Source organism: Patella vulgata, chromosome 6, assembly GCF_932274485.2.
Source record: "Patella vulgata chromosome 6, xgPatVulg1.2, whole genome shotgun sequence".
Taxonomy (NCBI): domain Eukaryota; kingdom Metazoa; phylum Mollusca; class Gastropoda; family Patellidae; genus Patella; species Patella vulgata.
In genome coordinates, this window is record NC_065884.2 from 41,683,460 (window position 1) to 41,706,943 (window position 23,484).

Here is a 23,484-nt window from a genome sequence, read left to right on the forward strand (position 1 = left end):
CTGCTATGGGTAAGCAGAGATAAGCAATTTGATTGGTTCATGCTTTGGGACAATAGAACTTTAGTTCTAACTAAGTAAGAATGATCAAACTTGGTGTATAGTTTCATTACATTAATACCTTGACTAAGTTCGATAATGAACATTTGATTGATTGAAGCTTTTGGGCACAATAACTTTGGTTATAATGAAGTGAAAGCAATGAAACTTCGGGTATAGATTCATTATATCATTACCTTGACTAAGTTCGATGATGAGAATTTTCTGCTTAGGCTAAGGAGGATAAGCAATTTGATTGGTAAAGACTTTGGAACATAACAACTCTGCCTTAAATTGAGATAGAATGTTTAAACTTGATTTAGATATTCATTAGGTGAATGTCTTGACTGAGTTCATTGATTAACATTTCCCGCTAAAGCTTAGCAGAGCTAAGCAGTTTCTTTGACTTTGATTCTATCTGATAGAGAGTGGTGAAACTTAATGTATAGTTGATAATCAGTTTGATTGCACGATACTTTTGAAAAAGATCAATTTGCAATTAATTAATATGTGTCATCTATTTATGTCGGGATTTCGGTTGGGGACATCAGCCTCACTGTTGGCTTGTTAAGCCTAGTGCTGGATGGAGTAAATGATTTGGCCTTCCCAGTATTGCATGTATGTTACAGGTTTTACATATTAACAATCAACAACAATAGCACAATTAACCAAGTCTCTAATTTTGAATGATTTCATGTCTTTGCTAGTTATTGCTTGAGTTATACATAATCTTACATGATTGTGTCAACTTTTGTCCTTAATAATATTATTATTAGTTTTAGTTGTTCTCAATTTATTTTCTTTCAAAACATTGCCAATTGTACTGTTCTTTCTCTCTATTATTAATTTTGTCATTCATGAACAAGTGTCCAAAATACTTTGGTCTTTAGTCATTTGGTGTTGGTAAGGTTGTTGAGGATCAAAGAAAAGTGGACATGGAATAATCTTCACAGTAGTACTAGTAGCAGTCTAGGATTGGTAGGTCAATAATTCATTTCTGAATTTCTGATCAGCTCTTCTAAATGCAGTTTGTTGGAATATCCAGATTGTTTAAAGCAGGTTCCAAAGTTTTTATACAGCCACATTGAAATGTGGTCGTACGACTCTAGAGGCCAAAGTTAATATCCAATTGACTTTAAATTTATACACAGTGTTTAAGGTCATAGGAGGAAGAAGCCTATACTGGTTAGTTATGTGTGGAAGCTCTAAGAACCAATTTCTAGTCTCAAGCAAATAGATGTATCTGAAGTACATGTACTGTAATTTTTCTTTTCAAAGAAATAACATCCAGTTGTCAGATGGAGTTCAAGATAAGCCCCTTGTCTGTAACTCAGGTTCACTGCATTGACAACTTCCCATACTTTAGTAAATGTTTTTATACGCCAACATTTTCATGTGGACGTATATTGTCATCGCCTCTGTCCGTCCACAATTGTTTGTGGACACTCTACAGGTCACAATTCTTATCCAATTTTGACGAAACTTGAAATATAGGTTTGTCTCCAAAAGATCTTGGTTGCTTTCGATATTGGCATGTATCGGATCGAAACTTCATGGATTATGGCCCCTGATTGTACGAAAAATCACGTTTTTAACTTGTGGACTCTATAGAGGTCACAATTTTAAACCGATTTTGATGAAACTCGAAATACATGTTTATAACCTAAAGATCCCCTATAAAGAATAAGGATTACATAAAGGGGTGCTGATGTCAACCATGCAACTGAAAGCAACTGGCGTTTCGGCAACTGGGAGCAACTGAAAGCAACTGAAAAAGGTGGACCTGAGCACCTATTAACAACAGTTGCTCTCAGTTGTTCTAAGCTGTCTTCAGTTGCGTATATGATCGACATAAGCACACTTGCAACTGACTGCAACTTAGGGGATAAGTTTGTGTATTTAAGCTTATTCACACAATCTTCACATATCAGTAAGATAACCTACTTACTACCTACTGTGTACTTCCCTATCGGTATCATTTTTATTGGTAAGTAAATATTATTATAAAAGAATCTTGACTACTTTTAGTAAACAGAATTTATTTCTATAAAATAAAAGTACCAGTTAAAGATTCCTTCCAGCATGCTAACTGGTGTGATTTGATGATATATTTGAACTAAAAACATATTCAAACTAATTTATCTATCAAAAATTTGTTTCAAATACTCTATACAGATTTTAATTGGAAGAAAACTACCCCCTGTCACGATAATCAGCCTTGTTTATCATGTGACTTGATCAAGAGAGAATCCATTTTCAGCTTGTATTTTTGATAAGTTGCTTTCCATTCACCATTGAAGCCTGTGTAAATCCCTGGATTATCCTCTGCCAACTTCTTTTTGTGGCATTTCATCGCAGAGTCTTACTGAACGTTTAATTCTCTCTATGTTCTCACAACTGTTAGCCATTAGATCAACACATAAGAAGTACTCCTTGCGTTCAAATTTCATGAAAAAATTTTTTCAAATTTTAAAAACCGTTTAAATATATCACCATTCCACCATAATGAAGGTTGAATTCTCATTTCGAGAAAATCGAAATGAAACTGCCCGACAAAATGGCCGCTCTTTGTACGCAAATTGTGTAAAAGTATGTATGAAGGTTGTGGACCCTCTAGATGTCACAATTTTTATCCGATTTTGTTGAAACTTGAAACGTTTCTTTATATCCCAAAGATCTCAATCACTTTTGATATTTGCGCATTTTAGACCATAACTTTCTGGATTATGGCCTATGATTGTACAGAAAATCGCTTTTGTTTTTAGCTTGTTCTCTATCCATCTCTTGCAAAATGTGGGCGTATCTTGCCTGGCAGCCGCTGGTATTATAATATAATGAAATATTCCTGGAGACTAGAGATAATTGGGTATAATCGGATTAAAGTACCTGTAAGCACAGATACTAATCCTATTGATAGTTTTATCACATTTCACAAGAAGGAGTAAAGTGTCTTTAGATTTTAGGTTGTTACGGTCACTAAAAACAACTTTATGTGAAGTAACCCATACCATATCTTGACAAGACTGGTTCTATTGGGCTATAGTATGACAGCACACGATATTTGGTAAGTCACAGCTGTTGTAGGCCAAAGTAATTAGGGAGTCGAAGAGATCAATTTCATATGTAGTCCATAACTAGAAAATATTTTTTATGTTGCTGAAACTTTAATATTCAAGAGATTATTATCAAATATATACAACACGGTACCTATATAGATTATACAGTAATGATAATCAGCATACTACCTGTATATATCGGGTAATGATTCCAGCTTATCTAAGTATGCTGATAGGTAGTTAAAACTGTACCTACTACCTTCTAGATATCATTACCCTATATCAAAAATTCTTTCAGTATACTGCATCCAACTTGTTTTGATTAAGTGATAACATTTCTCATAGAGTATATTCAGTGCTGTTGCCAAAATAAACATTACAGAATATTCATTACAATTAATTGAACTTTGGCATACAGTTCTGAATCACATAAAGTTTATTCACATTTCTAGGGCTTAAAGAAGTTATTCCAAAAATATTTTATTGTCCCCCGCCTTTCGAAGAAAGCAGGGAACTATTAAAATGGGTTCGTCCGTGGCGTCCACAAGAGCGCTAAAGTTAATATCCGATCGACTTTAAATTTATACACACTGTTTAAGGTCATGAGACGAAGAATCCTATTGATTTTCGCGATTTCTGATAATTACTGCCAGAGTTATGGCCCTTGATCACTTTGAAAAATCTTGTTGACACTCTATAGGTGAAAGTTAATATCCGATTGACTTTGTATACACAGTGTTTAAGGTAATGAGACGAAGAAGCCTATTAATTTCAGCGATTTCCGATAATTACTGCCAGAGTTATGGCCCTTGATCACTTTGAAAATTCTTGTGGATGCTCTAGAGGCTAAAGTTAATATCCGATTGACTTCAGATTTATACACAGTGTTTAAGGTCATGAGACGAAGAAGTATATTCATTTTTAGCGATTTTCGATAATTACTGCCAGAATTATGGCCCTTGATCACTTCAAAACATCTTGTGGACGCTCTAGAGGCTAAAGTTAATATCCGATTGACTTTAAATTTATTCATAGTTTTTAAGGTCATGAGATGAAGAAACCTATTGATTTTCAGTGATATCCGATAATTACTGCCAGAGTTATGGTCCTTGATCACTTTGAAAAATCTTGTGGACGCTCTATAGGTCAAAGTTAATATCCGATTGACTTTAAATTTATACACAGTGTTAAAGGTCATGAAACAAAGAAGCCTCTTGATTTTCAGCGATTTCTGATAATTACTGCCAGAGTTATGGCCTTGATCACTTTGAAAATTGCTTGTGGACACTCTAGAGGCTACAGTTAATATCGGATTGACTTTAAATTTATGCACAGTGTTTAAGGTCATGAAAAAAATTATTTTTGATCGTATATAGATTGCTGTTGAGTGTTAATCGAAACCATGTGGCTGATGATGTAAATTAATCGACAAGCGGCTGTGTGTTATTGAGTAATACTATTACTAATCAACTGTCACGGGTCAATGATAAAGCCATCGACACTCATTATTTACTCCTAGTGCTCCTACGACTAGTCGGATAGCCGTAAACGGTTAGAACTGGACGGTTAAACGGTTCGAATTCAACGGTACGGTTTTCGGAGATGTCCCCCATTACATAGAGTTGTGTCTGATTATATTCCTCTTTATAACAAAACTTGCCCGTTGTCATTTTGTATTTGATGTTTGAAAATCTTAGAATGTAACAGTCGTCCTACGATGTCGACTGCTAAACAATGATACTAATATTAATAGCACTCATCGTAGTCATATACGGCAAAGTCAACGGACCTTGTTCTGACTAGCTAATGTTAATCCAATCTAAATACTTCTCGGCATTTCTAACTATATTCTCTACCTTGTTTATTATTTACTTAAAAACGTAACCACCATTCAAAATATAATCATAAAGGATAGAAAATGACATTATACTACATTCGTAACGACATTCAACACGTTTCATATCTCGTAATTTCTCGCAAGAATTCTACTTTGGTTTTTAGTTAAATTAACCAATCATAAAAATTCTTCTTGCAAGCGAGGAATTATTTCTTTATTGTCCAATCAATAGACGTCTTCCAATTTACTTTATTCTATTCTTAGTAACATTGTGTAATCGTAATATTATAGCCATCTGTCACGTAGGAAAGGAAACAGAGTATTCACTCTTAAGACCAACTAGAAATCAGCCTGATTTCTTCATGTTTAGGAATTTGACCTCAAAGATAATGGAAGTTTGTTGAAGAGAATCCTGTCATCAACTTCTCAAAGATAATAAATTGTCGCCCAATTATTATCTATTTAGATGGTGCAGTGTATAAGTGTCATATTACACTGCTCTATATTTAGAATATAAAAGCTAGATGATTTGGAGATCAGGTTCTGTGGGATTTTCAATTAAAATTAAAATTGAATAAGAGAATAAAAGAAAATAATCAAATTGAATGTAGAAATAAACAAATTTAATAACAATTTAATATAATAATTATATCATGAAAATAAAATTGATTCAAATATTACATAAAGTAATAATTAGCTTATTTAATTAGATGTAGCATCTTGTTTTAGCCAGGGTATACAAACATAAATTTCAAATTTAAACCAAATCGGCTAAAAATTGTGACCTCTACACTGTTCACGAGCTCAAAACGTAATATTTCGTACAATCCATGAAGTTACAGTCCGATACATGCCAATATCGAAAGGAACCGAGATCTTAGGGGGATTAACCTATATTTCAAGTTTCATTGAAATTGGATAAAAATTGTGACCTGTAGAGTGTTCGCAAACAATTGTGGACGTCCGGACGGATGGACAGAGCCGACGACAATATACGTCCACATGAAAATGTCAGCATATAAAAATGGATTCAAATATTACATAAAGTACCGGTAATAATATGCTTATTTAATGAGATGTAATATCTACAGCAACTTCTCTAAGCCAGGCTATAAAATATCTTACACTATTTTACTCATATACTTTGACATTGACCAATTTGATGTTATCCAATTAAATGATTTTGGACCTTTTTCCTGGGGAGATTAATATTCATAAGTAAAATAAGCGTTGTTGAGCACATTATCTTTGTATAACTCTTGCCAGTGGCATTTTACATTCATCTATGCATATTTATTTCCATAGAAAAGGGCCTATTGAGCCATCGTACATGTATTATATGTGACTACAAGGTACAATACTATTTACAAACTTATCAATTATTATTAAAGAAAATTTGATCCAAAAATATCTTATGTTCGTTCAAAAATATGAACATTTACGGATTTTGTAAATACAGGGAGAGGTTACCCCAAAACAATCTATTTGTTATTTAATATACAGCTTGAATATGAAATATATTTGGAAACAGGCGTTGCCATGCAAGAGACGCCAACATTTTGCAAGAGATGGACAGAGAACAAGCTTAAAAAACAAGTTTTTCGTTCAATCAGGTATCATAATCCAGGCTGACACGGTCCGAAGTATCGACTGGAACCCAGAACTTTGCGATATAAACATATAATCGGACAAGATAAAAACGTGATTTCTCGTAAAATTGGGGGTCATAAGACGGGAAATTAGGCCTGATTTGCGTGAATATCAAAAGGAACAGAGATATTTGTCGGTAATGAAATATTTACAATACACTAAAATCTGATTACGAGTAACAACTCGTTATGTAATTATCAGAAAATCATTGGAATTTGTTTGGCCCATGCTAATGTATATACAAAACACTTAATGTCATGTATTTAGCTGTTCAAGTTATCAAAAATCATTGAAAATCAATATACTTGTTCGTCTCAAGACCTTAAACTCTGTGTATCAATCTAAAGTCAATCGAAACTATTATATATAGGCGTAAACACGGTGTATGAATATAAAATCAATCAGTTGATAACTATCTGGCAGTCATTATCAGAAATCGTTGAAAATCAACAGGCTTCTTCGTCTGATGACCTTAAAGACTCTGTATATATTTAAAGTCAATCGGATATTAACTTTAGCCCCTAGAGCGTCCACCAGATTTTTCAAAGTGATAAAGGGCGATATATGTAACTCTGGCAGTAATTATCGGAATTTGGTGAAAATCAATAGGATTCTTTGTAAACACGGATATTAATTTAAAGTCAATCAGATATTAAATTTACCTCTAAAGAGACCACAACCTTGTATTACATACTTTTAGGCTATTCTTCAAGTGTTATATTGAGTAATTTGTATATAGTAGTGTTAAGCTGTTATCTATCAACCTCACCATCGATAATAAATATGATTTATATAAAAAAGAGCTTTTTATTTTAGAAATTAAAATGTTGTCATTTGATACTCACAATTGCAGGTTTATAGCTATCAACACTTATCTAACTGGACTATTTATATCAGCAATAATGCCACTCAAGTTGGACATATTGTTTAGATTAGCATTCCAGGCAATTAAAAATCAGTGAACTGGGCCAAACCCAAACATCCAAAATTTAGCTCTTTTTTCTAGATGGTCTTAGGACTGTATTGTTTTGTATATTATCGACATTATCGTAGATATATATTGAATTAAAAAATGTTTCAAATGAACCAAGTTAACCAGGTAAATAAATAACTACGGCCTTAGATAGATTAAATTTTCATTAAAGAATTCCTGAAATTTTTGCGCGTGTAATGCCTTTTTAGACGAGTATAGCGTGCGCACGAGGTATGACTCGTACCTCCTGACAAGCTCTGTTTTATGTTTGAAATTGATACCATACGGTTAACGGTTACTAACCAGTTAATAGCTACGGCTATTCGAATAACAAAAAGTCCTAACCGTAGGAGCACTATTTACTCCGAATAATTAATCCAAGTGGTGATTATTTGATATCTCATATCATCTTTAAAAAAAATGAATGGAAATAAACCAAAGGGCCAATAATTTTCTTTTCGAAGAGAATTTTATTGATAGCTGAATTCTGTTTACTGTCGCTTCTTCATACGGCATGCAAAGTAAGGAATGCATCTGGGATATTATTGTTTAAAATTCTCTTATCACCATGGGTCGAAAAAATGAGAACGACCAATGAGCCGAAATGCGACGATTCTCGAGTCTGCCATTGAGTATCCTCTGAATAATGTTGATATTTACATCAAAGCCAAAAGTGAACGTAAGCATTTCTTGACTATGAAATTGACATTTCTATAGGGACTCATATTTTGATAACGTCCCGGTACCTGAAAATAATAATAGACCTATCGTACACGCAAAATCTTATTTTAATTCACGTGTGAAATGAACGCGCGTACAGCTGTGGCGCCTTCTTTCATGATTATCCAATCAACAATCTTAATCTCCTGACCACTAGCTGGCACTAAGGTGCTATTTAATTGATGAGATTAATTGAGTTAATCTCACCAAAGTTATAATATACACAACAGACTACTAATGTATAGATTGTTCTTCAGTATAACACTATCATGTGAATATTATGCCGTATGTGTTGTGGATGTTTCATTACGAAATGAGTGCATTTATTACCATTTTTGTCGTAAGCACCCTTGAAATCCTAAATAAAAAACATATTAAACGACAAAACAGCAAATAAATTGCGGAAATATTCAGATCAAATTTTTACTACGATTTTCGTCTTCAGCACCCCTGAAAACCCATGGAAAGATATATTCAACGACAAAACAGCAGATAAATGGCCTGGTTGCAATGGGATTTTGTTTTGAAACATACCAAATCTTTCACTTGCTTTTTCTCAAAACTTTTGTGAGTTGGGTAGCTTCTAATGGACACAGCTCAGTCAATTTTGCCCAATTCAAACAAACTATACATCAAATTGAAGGTAATGAGTTGGAGAATGTGAAAATAACAATAACTCAATTTTCAAAATTTCCTCATTGTGACTCAGTATGCTATGCGGGGTCACATATCTTATTTTTACCTTTCTAGTGAAGATATACAGCTCACATTTGGTTGTCTTAAAGAACTTTTTGTGTAGATTACGAATCTACAATTAGGTTACAGGAACTTACAGGTGAGTGGTAGGGTTTGCATGCTACTTGGTCATAAAAACCGAAAAAAAATTTGGTGTGATTGTTTATTTTCTGGATTTTGTAGTGCTCCACAGGAGCTAAAAAGTGATATATATATAGACCCAAATCTTCCCCTATCCAGAGATTGCCGGTAGTACCACATAAGAAACATATGAAAATGCACAAGATTCCCAGACAATTGGCCTCGAACGTGGTTTTAGACACAAATTTTCGAAAATTGCCTCATATTTTTTTAGCCGATAGAACCAGGTAGATGAGCACCTAAAAATCTGAAACTTTGTGTGATTATAGTTAAAGCCATATGTTAAAGCCATTCTTGTACCATGCCGTCTAGATATTTTTTCGATTTTTACAAAATCTGTGTTTTGGGTCAATCTATGTAAATTATCATATTTTCGAGCCGATTGAACCTGGTAGATGACCACCTAAAAATCTGAAACTTGGTGGAATTATAGTTTGTACTAATGTCTCTAACATATGTTAAAACCATTTTTGGCCCATGCCATCTCAATATTTTTGCGATTTTTTCAAAATCTGTGTTTTGGTCATTCCAAAATCAGTGTCTTTGCACTTAAAGCAGGATTATGTTTGTGGATAAGCTCTGATGATACATAGTAACTTGATGCAGACTTTCCTAAAGATAGATAACTATGTTTCAAACAGCAAGACGACGTCTTTCCCATTCCAGAAATACTTATTCCAGCAATTTTGACCTATCAGTGACTGAGTTATGGTGTTTTGAATAATAATGAACCGTATCTCGGGGACCATTAGTCGGATCAAGCTAAAATTTGGAATATCAGCTTTTTCAGCCCTAAAAAACATATAAACCATATTTCCGCAAAATCGAAGTGGGTACGGTTTAACTCATTGGGTGATAATTGACATGGAATGACCCAAACCACACATTTTGAAAAAATAGAGAAAATATCGGGATGGCATGGGACAAGAATGGCTTTAAGATATGTTGGAGACATTACTACAAACTATAATTATACCAAGTTTCAGAATTTTAGGTACTCATCTACCGGGTCTTTCGGCTCGAAAATACGAGGCAATTTTCGAAAAAGTTTGTCTAAAACCCTATTTGACGCCAATTTTCTGGGAATCTAGTGAAGACTGATACGTTCTTATATGTTTCTTATATATAGTCCTACTGGCAATCTCTGGATAGGCCAAAATATGGGTCTATATCTAATAATAATAATGTGAGTTTTTGTTGAGCGCTCATTCCATTACGTAAAGTAATGCTCATATCTATTACCTTGTAGATCCTGGAGCATTACAAAATCCAGAAAATATACAATTACACCAAATTTTTTTCGGTTTTCATGGCCAAGGAGCATGCGAAACCTACCATTCAACTGTCATAAATTTTGCACAGTTTCTAGGTTTTGCAGATTTTTTCGAGGGGGACGATTTCCCAAATTTCTGAAAATTGCTCCACTTGGCATCGAATGACCCATTAACGACACTACACTTCCCACTTTATTATTAATACACAAAGATAGTTAGTGACCCTTCTCAATCTGTTATTGGATTTAGATGGTTATCAACAAATTTTATTTGTACTGTTAATTCTAACATATATTGAGATATTTTTTCGTATTTCATTTACGGTCTACTTCAGAGTAATGAAGTCAAAACCACATGCAGAAACAAAGGTGCCGTACAATGGCTACAGGAAAAAAAACGAGATACAGTTGACTTCTCTGAAAACAGATCGTCATTTATAAATTGCGTTTCAATCATGTTTGACTTTTATGATATATTTTGCATGACCACATCTTTTTACTCCTGTACTCTTTTACTCTGGGAAATTAGAACCACAATACTCTTCTGACGGAAATGTATCTCGAATCGTTTGGACTGCACATGATGGTAGGGTGACTCTATCAAAAAGTTACTTTAAAACACAGTTTTAAAATCTCTGTCGTGAGAAGAGAGGGCATGACATTATAAAACAAATTCTAAATTGGATCTTAAATTAAATTAAAATAAATTACAAAACAAATTATTATGTAGTCAATTGTTTTATTTAATCAGGGGATTAAGGAATCAGTCAGGTGTTAATGAATACACATGCCGGCTGTATATAGATAATTAAGGAATAAACATGCCTAATATGCATTTGGTCACTGTGACGTCACTGCCATCTGGGGGGATTAAGAGTATTCTTAATAATTGGCAAAGTCGTTTTTATGGCAGGTTTATATTTGCGACTTTGAGTGAAGACAGCTGACTTAATTTTAATCAGATTGATGTTAACTTGCCGTAAAGTGCATATATAGTAAACACTGGCAAAAGTACATGCAATTTAGGTTTTTCACCTTATGTGCTCTTTAACCTATGGACAGGACATAATACATAGACACCTCAAGGATATATCAGATCGAGTCAACTTATCTAGGGGCTAGTTGAAAGTGTCCACTGCATTCTAAAGTCCAGGCCTGTAGTGATACAGGCTTCACTTAATTGAAAACAATAAGGGAAGCAATCCAAGAAACAAGGGTGAATATTTCCCAAACGTATCATACTCATACTGGTGTGAGTCACATAGCAACTGTGGATGTATGTGTCATTGCCTTGCAACCTTATTTTTTCCTCCTTTTTCAGTCTTAGATATAAGAAAGTTATTAAAAGAAATAATAGCAACAGTGCATAAAATTTGTCACCAATGGAAAAAACAGTTACCTCCCCTTAATTCAAATTCCACAACTCATGAAGTATGTGTTCATGCTATAAAAAATACTCGTCGAAAAATGGAGGATGTACATGTCATCTGCTCAGATCTCAATTCTCTATTTAATCTCAAGGTAAAATATGTTTTAGAATGCCTGAAAAAATAATGCATGTATTTATGTATGGCCTTTTATGTTTTGTTCTACCCAATTTTTTTGCAGAGTTTTGTTTTGGATTTGACGACCTATGTTGTAAAGAATTATAAATTATAGATAAAATGATGCTAAATGGCCCAAAGACCGTTAATGTCCTGAGTCAAAATTTGGACCATCGTACAAAATTCTGAGCATCCTACTAAATATATTCTGGGGGTCACGGTGGCTAAGTAGGCAAGACGCTGACTAGCTAGCCTGGAGGTCGGGTGTTTGATTCCTGCATTGGCAGAGAAAGTCCATCCAGATATTCTGGCGTGGTTCCCCCTTGTCCATGTGATGTAGGACAGAGAGCCTGACAAGTACAGCTGTCTAGTCGTTCGGATGGGACAAAAAAAACTGAGGTCCCGTGTACACATTGGCGTGCACGTAAAAAGATCCATTGACAGTTGGAATTCGATATAAGAGTAGGCCGTAGTGAATATTAACGGTCTTTCCCTTTTAAAGTATTGAAAAATTCGCAATGTTTGGGACAAGGGCGCACCCATTTAATTTGATTGTGCCAACTTTTACTAAAATATTTGGAAAGCTTATTTAATTACCATTCAGCCATTTAAAATGCTCAGACATTTTTACGATGATCAGAATTTTGACTCGGAATATTAACGGTCTTTCAAATTAAAATATTGAAAAATTGGCCATGTTTAGGGAGAGAGCGCACCTCTTTAATATGATTGTGGCAACTGTTCTTGGTTTTAATTCGAAAACTTATCTAATTATACAATGTAACGTTGGATTGTATTGGTTGATAAATCTAGATGAGTTTGGGCGATTCTGGTCTTTATTCAGAATAGGTTGCCAACTTGATCGGTTGAATCTGCAGGTAGGCGTATAGGTTGCCAAATTGTGTTCGTTATAAATATTACTTATATGCTAATCATTGTTTTTAAAAAATTTATCATTACAATCACTGTAAACAATCACCGATTACATACGTTATCATAAAGAAATGAAAGACATCCCCATGTTACTATAAGTAGAATAAAGGCTTACGTCAACAAGTGAAAACATACAAAAACAACAAGAATGGCCCAGGCCATTTCAATATTAACACTTCCTTTTTTTTTTCTGAAAAAACTTTAACACATGTCAAATTTTATTGATTTTATGCCTTTATAGGTAATATTAATTTACTTTGTGAAAGCAGTAAAATTGTCACCATTTTCTTTACAACCCTGACAATGTTCATGTTTTGTTTCTTGCCGACCTGTCTCTACAAATTTTATTTGTAAAATAATACAGAAGTGTTGTCTGTTTACAGGACTGTCCTAGCCATTCCTATTACTCAGTATTTGATGGTCATGGTGGAATAGAAGCAGCATTGTATGCTTCCAGTCATCTACATACCAATCTTGTACATCAGCCTAACTTTCTTACAGATCCAGCTGCAGCATTAAAACAAGCTTATAAACAAACAGATGAGGGGTTTCTTATTAGGGCTAAGAATGAGGTAAATAGAAAACATGGTTTGTTTGAAATTTTGAAGAACTAAATGTATACATGTAAGTGGACCCAAAACTGTAAAATATCCACATACAATGTATAGTTGAAAGAGTGAAACAGTAATCATTGATAAAACTATGCTTTTATATTATAATTATAATAGAATTTAAAGAGTGGTACAACTGGTATATCAGTATTACAACAAGGTTCTAAGTTACATATTGCATGGTTAGGTGATTCTCAGGCTGTATTAGTGAAAGATGGACAAACAGTTGATGTCATGAATCCTCATAAACCAGATAGGGCTGTAAGTATCAAAGCTTAGCTCTTATAATTACGTACAGTATCACATAAACCAGATCTGTTTTAAATTCATTTATGTTCGTAAAATGAAGAAACCTATTGAATTTTAACAATTTCTGTAAGCTTATATAACGTTATGGGCCTTGTTCTACTTTTTTTTAACCTTGTGAACCTGGTGATCTGTAAGAAATTAATATCAGTGTCTTGTAAATGCTCCCATTACCTACACAAGAATAATCCATGTCGACTGCTCAGACGATTTAGCTGTTTTATCAGTTTTGTTGAATTTTATATTGATAATATTAATATTAGTAATGAAATGGGGTTTAAATCTTTCTGTTCCGCACCAAATGGGCTAATGAAGAGGGGGGTGGGGGGTAAAATAACTGATGTTTAATATAGTATCTGTTGTAACAGGATGAGAAAGAAAGAATAGAGAAACTAGGTGGTATAGTTGTTTGGTTTGGTACCTGGAGAGTAAATGGTGCTATAGCTGTAGCAAGGGCAATAGGTAGAGTATATTAATGTAAATTTAATATGTATACATGTTGTTGACTAGAGGTATGTCCATGTTTACATTTAAAATCCAAGTTGAACCATGCTACATGAAATAGCTAACCAAACCATTGACAAGATCCTGATATTATTAAACTACCCTGTCCATATGATGGAGAATTTAAAATATAAGAGTAGATGTCCTTTTGTATGTTTAAAACTAAATTGTTAATTGTACTGATGACCACCAGTCTTGATATATCTTCAACTTTTGAATAGCATGTCTCAACTATCGTTACTATGTCTATAAGTTATTACCGGTAGATTGTGTTGTTCCCCAAGACCTTTTGTTTATTGGGTACACAGTTACAATACATGTATAGACATTTTCTTCCAAATTTAACCCCAGATTTACCTCAGAAAATTTTGTGTAGAATTTTGGACAGACAAAAATGAATTTACTGTAGTAATATTTATGCTGTTTCAAACTGTAATTCTTAAGAACAGCTTATTTCATAGTATGTAAACTGACATACAAATGTGATGGAAATGAGAAACCTGATAGGATCACCTGCAGAATAAAGAAAACAATTTTCTTTTTTAGGTGACAAGTCTTATAAACCGTATATTTCCAGTGATGCTGATGTGTTTAGTGCCGATTTAGATGGTGATGAAGATTATATTGTATTAGCATGTGATGGTGTGTGGGATGTCATTTCGCCAAAAGACATACCAGAAATTGTTTACAATCATATTCAAGAACATCATGGGAATAGAGCCCACACAGCTCATCGAATCGTAGATCTGGCCAGAGAAAATGGTTCCACAGATAATATATCTGTCATTGTTGTATTCTTACGCAACGAAATTGCTGTACCTCAGGGAAATCTGCATATTGATTTTTTTTCAAATTCTGCAGCTAATAATGATTCTACCGGTGACAGGGATCAAAATACAAATAATAAAAAACAGAGTGATGAAAATAACGAATCAAAGCCAACACAATATAATGATCAATCCAACAATCAAAGTGATCTCAAAAATGTCAAAACAACCATTTTGAATATTAAATCAGGTGATCAAAACAACAATGTAGAAAAAGTGATAGATGATATTTGTAACCAAATTGGCCAATCAGATGGACTTTCAGATTCACCAATGTTATGTGAAATTTACCAATCACAAAAGCCAAAAGAAACCCTGTTAAGTAAAAACAACCAAAACAGAAATGAAAACATGGAACTGTCAAAGAACAGTTCCAGTCAAAAAAAAAAGTCTGAAAGTAGATATAAATATCTTGAAATAGTTCCATGCAATTGTTAGAAATACCTGTAGGTGTGTAAATCTCTGTGTCATAATATTTATATCCTCATTTTATGTATTTTCTAAGATATCTATTTTAATTCTTTGTTATGGACGAGACCAAACCAAAGAGAGAAATGTAATTGTTATGTATGTTTGTACAAAACATTTTAAAGAATATTCCACATAAAATATTTAACTCAAAACTTATAAGCAGCAATATTATATTGTACCGGTAAATATATGTATTATGTATCTATCTATATCTACCTCAGTGTACTCTCAAACAAGATATTAAACAAATTTACACAATCATCTTAAAGCTACATGTTAAGTAAAGTTTGATTTTTTCCATATAATCAATGTAGAAAAAATTTGGATTTTTTTCTGGATTTTTTTCGGGGGTAAACTCAATTTGACTGTACACTTAATGTTTGGATTTTCAAGTATTCATGGATTTTCCAATATTTTTGTTATTGGGTAGTTTGTATTTTCCCCTATCAATATTTGTTGGTAACATGGTTTGACTGCAGTAGATCAAATGCATAATAATAAACAATCTGTCAAGATCTGATTTTTCTAATGCTGGATTTACACTTTTGATTTTCTATTAGTAAATCATAATGATTTGATTTTCTAATAGTAAATTACAATGACTTGATTGTCTATTAGTAAATCACGATGATTTGAAGTGGTTCAGCAGTCGGACTAAAAAATGGTAGTCTAATCATGTTACCATTACAACTTTAAATTTACTGATTTAGACAAAACAGTTTTATACAGTCTTTACTGTGACAAATAAAGATCTTTTCAAAACATTTAATGATATACATTGTAATTAGCCAAAACGTATTGTGTGACCAAGATTAAGATTTTGTGATCTTTATTCTGAGAACACCTTGGAAAGAATATATTTCACGAAAGCCACAAAAAGGCACTGTCTGTGCCTTATGGCATTATGCCATTCAAATATAACAATTAAATATCTTTTTTATATGCTCCCCGCCCCCTTGAAATGTTGTGTACATTGTCGTCCCCCCAACTGTCAGGCCACCATCCACTATTGGTTGTGGTTAAAGATATCATTCGATTCACTTCAAATTTATACAGTGTTAAAGTTTCTGAGACAAGGGATTCTATTGATTTCCGGTAATTCCTGTCAGAGTTATCTCCCTTTAACACTTTCATAGGGGATGCTCGATTCACAGTCCAGAACGTCCCGAATTGACATAATTGCAATCGAGTAACGCGGAATTCAGTTCTGTCACAGTTCTGTCAGTCCCAACAGCGGAGGTGGTGTGAGTAGAATCGTGACGTAATTAAAAGGTTTCAGCTGCACGGTTGGTTGAGATATTTACTAATTCAGTCGACGCATGCGCTGTAGCCCGAAATCCACCTTTTCACTCGATTGTCACTATTTTTGGAATTGAAGGAATTCAATTCCGGAACGTTCAATCGAGTACCCCCATAGTCATATGGTCACACTGACTGCAAGAGTTATGGCTCTTGATCAGTTTGGACACTCTAGTAACGAAAGTTATCATCTGATCAATCTGATTAAAACACAGATCCTATTTCATTTCATTTTTTATAGTTCAAAATTTCATTTCACTAGGATCTGATGTGAGGAATTAGCCAATGAAACGGTTTGTTACGGCGAGTTCTTGGCGTGCTCTGCATGAAACTGTGGGTAAACCGCTAGAAACGTTAATGCTGATTGATTAATGATCTTCATGTAGTGTAGGCTATCGAAAGTATAAAAAAACAACTGAAATATAGATCTGTATTTTAATCAGATTGTCATCTGATTGACTTTACATGTATACACAGTGTTAATGTCTTGAGACAGAGAAACCTATTGAGTTTCTATCATAAGGTCTGTTATTGAGTCAACTGGCATGGTCTTGATTCCCCGGTTGTAAGTGGCAAGGAGTAGGGTCGCCTGTCCTCCGGTTTCCTCCCACTGCGAAAGATCCCTACGCTGAGCAAATTATTGAAATAAAATTGAACCATGTTAGTCCAGAAATGACCTAGTTTGTGTCAAGTGGACGTTAAACCCCATTTCTTATCAAGATAAGATAACTTTGATTCAAACTGATGGAGACTGATTAAACTTAGTGTATAGTTTCACTACCGGCTACTTTGATCATTAACATTTTATGCTTAGACTAAGTATAGATAATAAGCTTAATTGCTCATTACTTTTGAAAAGGATAAATGATGTGCAATAAAATAATATGTATCATCTATTTATTGATGGATTTTGGCAGGGGACATCAGCCTCACTGTTGGCTTGTTCTCGTATAAATGCTATTATCTATAAAAGAATAAATATTTGTGGACTGCTCAGATGACTTAGATGCTGTGGGTGTATGTTCTGTTTCCTAGCAACCTATCTTTATACTTTTAATAGGTAACTTTAATCAGTAGTTCTAGAATAAAAGTATAAACTCTCAGGTAATCATTTATGATGGCATTTAAATGATTCCAGTAACAAATATCAGAAATATATCATAAGTATGTATAATATTCTTGTCTCTCCAGTGGGTGCACAGAATTAGTACTTAATAAAAATTAGCTTCAAACTCAGTTATATTGCATCTTAGTTTAATTAAGATTATACCAATATTTTATTTTGGTCCAATGCTCAAAATTTTATTGGTAAGCTCTCTGTCATCCTGCCAGTGAAGTTCCATGGTGCTTTTGTGTTCTTGTTACAGGCCCAGAACACACTTTTACTTAACATTGTTATAGATGTTAAAGGAGTGACAAACCAAATAATGAAACAAAATCAGATTGTTGATACCTAAATTAATATGCTTAAGAGGTCTTATTTTGTTTAGCATCTAGTGTAATTGAATTAATTTGTGTACCTATGGGCAAATAAATCTATAAATGCCATATGTAGTAGACATATATAATTATAAGAATATTTACTTATATGATTGTTTTAGTATTAAATTTAGACTGTTGTTTATAGTGCTTTTATAACAATATACACTCTGTTATATTATTAATAATATCTATTCATATTAAGACCATGTTATAATTAATGATAATAATGACATAATAGGGTAAATTAAAGAACAGTAATTATAATATATGTATTTGTACTTAGTCTCTAATAGTTATTTAGTATTTTTATGATAAAGGTTTCATGGACCTTTTGTGAAAGATGATTGTTTCGATTATAATTTCTTGGCTGCTCCTCATTGAAATGATTTGATATTTTCGTTCTTGATGGAAAAGTGGATGTGACTTAGCCTATAAAGCTATTTTGAAATGTCTGTGCTTGTCTGGCATTTGTTAACTTTTATTTGATTTTAAAATATCATTAGAAAATTGCTTTTATTACCGGAAGTGAAAGGATTTTGACAAACAAGTGTTTTTTAGTTAGCCTTTAAGAATATTATTTTTCAATTCCATTCAACAAATAATACAAATATATACGATCTTGCGAGAAATAGGGCTTGAATGTCGTCCATATTCAGGGAAAGTGGGTGTGACTAGTGGTATTTTGAAACTCCCAGCGTGATCTGAAAGTGCCGAATTTGCTGTAATAAACTGGCATCCAGTTATTTATGGACAGTTTTCTATGACATTTTATCAGGTTATTAGTGGGCCCGAATGTAAAAATATAACCACCTTTTCTATATTATCTCCCTTATACCAAATGACAACAAATTTTTAAATAAGTTTCCCCTCTTAGCACAACACTATTTAATGGTTTCATGGAATGTGAGTGGGTACTAGCTTGCTAACCAGGAGTTCCGGGTTTGACCCAGATGTATGCCTAGAAAGTTCCTCTGGATTTTCCAGCGTAGCTAACCCTGGTCAGAGGTGCAGAATGGATTTTCTGACAGTGGACAGTATATAGTGGTTTGAAGGGATGGAAAAATTGGCTTGCATGTAAAACTACCCTTGAGTAGGTTGTGACACCGCTATCCTGGCAAAATTTCTCTCATAGCACACTGCATGGCATATGCTTGGTTTCATTAGCCCTGATAGGACAGAAAAGTAGGATGTTAAACCCTATTTCATGGATTGGAATGGGTTTCTCTATCAGTGGCAACCCCCAGTCCTCCAAATGAATTTATACTTAGGATCAATCCGCCAAGGAAGTGAAATGATAAAACCAGTTTTATAGATAACTGTTATTGTAATAATCATATTATTTGTTATTTTCCTGTATAAAAATAAAGTCAAGTATGGGATAACTTCTGGCTTTGTTTATGAAATGGACCATTGATTGGGATGGTTTGAGGGGTCAATGTCCATGTTTTCTCAAGGACCCTGATCACTGCCAGTCCACCCCTGAGACTGACAATTATATTTGAGGAATGACAAAACGCTCACACGAATATAATAAAATATATATACTCTTCCAAAAAAGTAGGGGATATTGAAATGCAAATACCTATGCAGGTTGTGATATGATAAATAGTCATGGACACTTGACATGCTTCGAGAGTATGTTCACAGATGAAGAACTTATCACCCCAACAGAACCACTGAGCTGCACATACGACACGCAATAGCCCCATACACGTGGGAGGGGTTCATTGTCAAATTTGACACTTCAAGGAAGGGTTGATGAAAACTGCCGCGTGCTGGTTTATCCTATGCATGTTTGCTTTCCTGTCGGTTCTTGCATAGGGTTTACTGTTTAGCGTATCTTTGCTTTAGTGTGTTACGTTTAATTTGCAATGAGATGCCTTCAACATGATGAACGTCTGCGTGCTATTGGCATGCTTCAAATGGGTTCTACACAGCGAGCAGTAGTCAACATGCTTAATGTGTCAAAGTCTGTGGTCAGCAGACTGTGGAACTGGTACCAACAATATTTATGATAGACCTCGTTCAGGTCGTCCTAGAGCCACTACACAAGCCCAGGATCGATACATTCGTACACAGGTCCTGCGAAATCGAGGACAAACGGCCAATCAGCTTTCTGTAAACTTGTACCAAGTTACAGGAATTCGAGTTACACTCCAAAAGATTAGAAATCGGCTACATGCAGCCCAGAAATTGGGGTAATCGTAATCGTTGATGGGCACGTGTAATGTTCTCAGATGAGTCCAGATTTACTCTGGATTTGACCGATAGGCGTGCTCGCGTTTGGAGGCGTGTAAATGAGCGTCATGCTAACGTTAATGTCAGAGAGCATGACAGATTCGGGGGCGTGGGTCTGTTATGGTGTGGGGAGGAATCAATGCCCGTGCCCAACGGGCTCGTGTCGTGAATGACTACCCCCAGCATCACCATATTGTACATATGCCTTGGCCAGCCATGTGTCCTTTCCCCTGTAGATCATGCCTGGGACATGATCGGGAGACGTGTTCGTCGACGTCAACGTCAACCAACAACACTGCAGGAATTGGCCGTGGCACTGCATGAGGAGTGGGTCAGATTGCCCCAAATCGTGATTAGGAGCATGCCACGACGAATTGCTGAATGTCTGAGGATTGGTGGAGTAATTACTCATTATTAAGACAAAAATCAAAAACGTCCATTTTCACTTTTGACAGTGTATCGCTTTGCGAGTGAAATGGGGCCGTCAGATAAGCCGCCCATATGAACTGTTTATGTTCATGTGTAGGCAATTGGCCTGTTATTAACATACACTGGTTACCTCTAATAAAAACAGCAGTGCATTTCCGCAGTTTTGTATAGTTTCTGAATATCCCCTACTTTTTTTTGAAGAGTATATATTATAACGTTCATTAGGTACAATGACAAGAGAATGACAGAGGTTCATAAGATGAATGATAAGAGAAGAGGAATAACGGAGAGAAAGAGAGAGAGAGAAATGGGGTTTAACGTCCACTCGACACAAACTAGGTCATTTCGGGACTAACATATGGTTAGGGGTCCACTCGACACAAACTAGGTCATTTCGGGACTAACATATGGTTGCGCGTAGTGGTCTTTGGCAGTGGGACGAAACCGGAGGCCCCGGAGAAAACCCACGAGGTTGGACAGGTGACCCTACTCCTTGCCACGTACAACCGGGGATTCGAAACCACGCCAGTCGACTCAATGACAGACTTTATGATACAACGCGCGCACGCTAACCATTCAGCCATCCACCCCCCAAATATAACGGAGAGAATGGCCCGCTCATAAAATATAAAATGACAATCTGTTTCACAGAGAATTACGAAAGTCTTCTAATATCTCTGTAAAAGATGACTGCCTTCAACACGTGCCGTGACAGCACACAGCATCGATCATTGGCTGAATGGCGCGTACATTGTTTACGTAAGATGTTACTGCTTCTGGCAGAATGCTGCCTTTTAGTCATTTTAATACCCATTTACACTAAATACATCAAAAAATGTTTTAGAATTTAAAGTGTCGGGGGGGGGGGGGAAAGTTAATATTTGAGACTTAATTTGTCAGTGGAAAAAAGTTAATATTTGAGACTTATTAAGTCGCATTGATGTCATCCTTATCAGTGATTGTAGCGGCCTAGCGAATATTCACTGCTAATCAGTGTGATAAAATGAATGACTTGACGTAGAATGACCGGGATAAAAACCGTAGACGTATGACAAAGCGAATGATATTCCACTTGGCGTTTCTTTTCTGATTGCCATTCTCTCGGCTGGAGCTATCATTCTGTCATCTATATGATGAACCTCCCTATTCATCTAGTGAGCTTGTCATTCCTCCACTAAGACTGTCATTCCAGGCCCCCCGATAATTTGGCCGCAAGTACTTATTTGCCCAGGTTATTGCACGCAAGTAACTATTCGGTTAAAACAAAGATTTTAATATACAAGTGAGACTTCTTAAGAGGAAGAAAACCCAATACCGGCTCCCAGAGATGACAGGGCCGGTGGAATCAATTCTTGATTTGGGGGGGGGGGGGCTAGTGTCCTAGGACTTTAGGCGAGGGTCCAGGGGCCGCCAAGTCTTCGGAATCTCCCGGGGATCTAGATCGTTGGAGACACTTTCTAAGCGATTTATGGCTTGTAAAATTATTCAGCAATGAGGTTTTTATGGGTTTTTTTTTAACCCCTTACCAAGAAATCACTGCAGTCGATGGTGATTTCCTGTGATGTTGAACTGGACAAATATATATACATAATATTACCAAGGTTGTCACAGTTTTTATCCGATTTTGATGAAACTTACAATGTATGTTTATAATCGTAACATCTTGAATTATGGCCCCTGATTGTACGAAAACTCACATTTTTAGCTTGTGGGCATCCTAGAGGTCACAATTTTTAATGAAATATATCACAGTTACACCATTACGACTTAGTCCAATTTCCGATTTGCGCTAATCGGGCCGTAACTTTCTGTATCATTTACCGTGGTTGTACGAAAAATCACGTTTTTAACTTGTGGATCCTCTAGAGGTAGCAATTTTTATCTTATTTTCAAAATAGTTCAAATATATCACCTTTACACCTGCATAATTATGGTTGAGTCCGAATTTCCTGAAAATCGGACCGAAATTACTTCCCGTCAAATGGCCGCTCCCCTTTACGCAAATAGTGTAAAAGTATGTAATACCAAGGTTGCAATAATTTGTATCCGATTTCGACGAAACTTATAACGAGTGTCGGGTGAGTTCAAGTGTGGTGCGCATCGGACCTTGCGTTCTAGAGTTATGCCAAATTAAACTATGTGTTGAGGATCAAAAGTTCTTTGATGAGTTTCACTTTGGTACACACGAGACCTTCCATTGTAGAGCTTTAGCCCCTGCAATAAAATGTTAGAAAAAATCTATCCCGTCGTGTTTTAATTAGCTAATTTGTCATGGAATGAAATATTCGACTGTTCAGTAAAGTTAACTAATCGCGATCAGTATAGAACATAGCAAGGTTTTTTCTTCTGAAAGTCTACGTTTCACTTCTAGAAGTCTCACTTCTATGTCTTTTCCAGTTACGTCACTGTATCTAACTGA

The 23,484-nt window shown here is 35.0% G+C and overlaps 1 protein-coding gene across 1 annotated transcript in view; it reads left to right on the top strand.

The window, feature by feature from the left end:
• The window catches only part of LOC126823276 (protein phosphatase 1F), a 45,392-nt gene extending 25,612 nt beyond the window's left edge, over nt 1-19,780 (top strand). Inside the window, exons 3-7 of the mRNA XM_050552010.2 lie at nt 11,743-11,942; nt 13,282-13,470; nt 13,627-13,770; nt 14,184-14,277; nt 14,866-19,780. Coding sequence (XP_050407967.1) covers nt 11,743-11,942; nt 13,282-13,470; nt 13,627-13,770; nt 14,184-14,277; nt 14,866-15,584 — 1,346 coding nt within the window. The 3' untranslated portion in view covers nt 15,585-19,780. The remainder of the gene's footprint in view (nt 1-11,742; nt 11,943-13,281; nt 13,471-13,626; nt 13,771-14,183; nt 14,278-14,865) is intronic.
• Nucleotides 19,781-23,484: the final 3,704 nt, after the last annotated feature.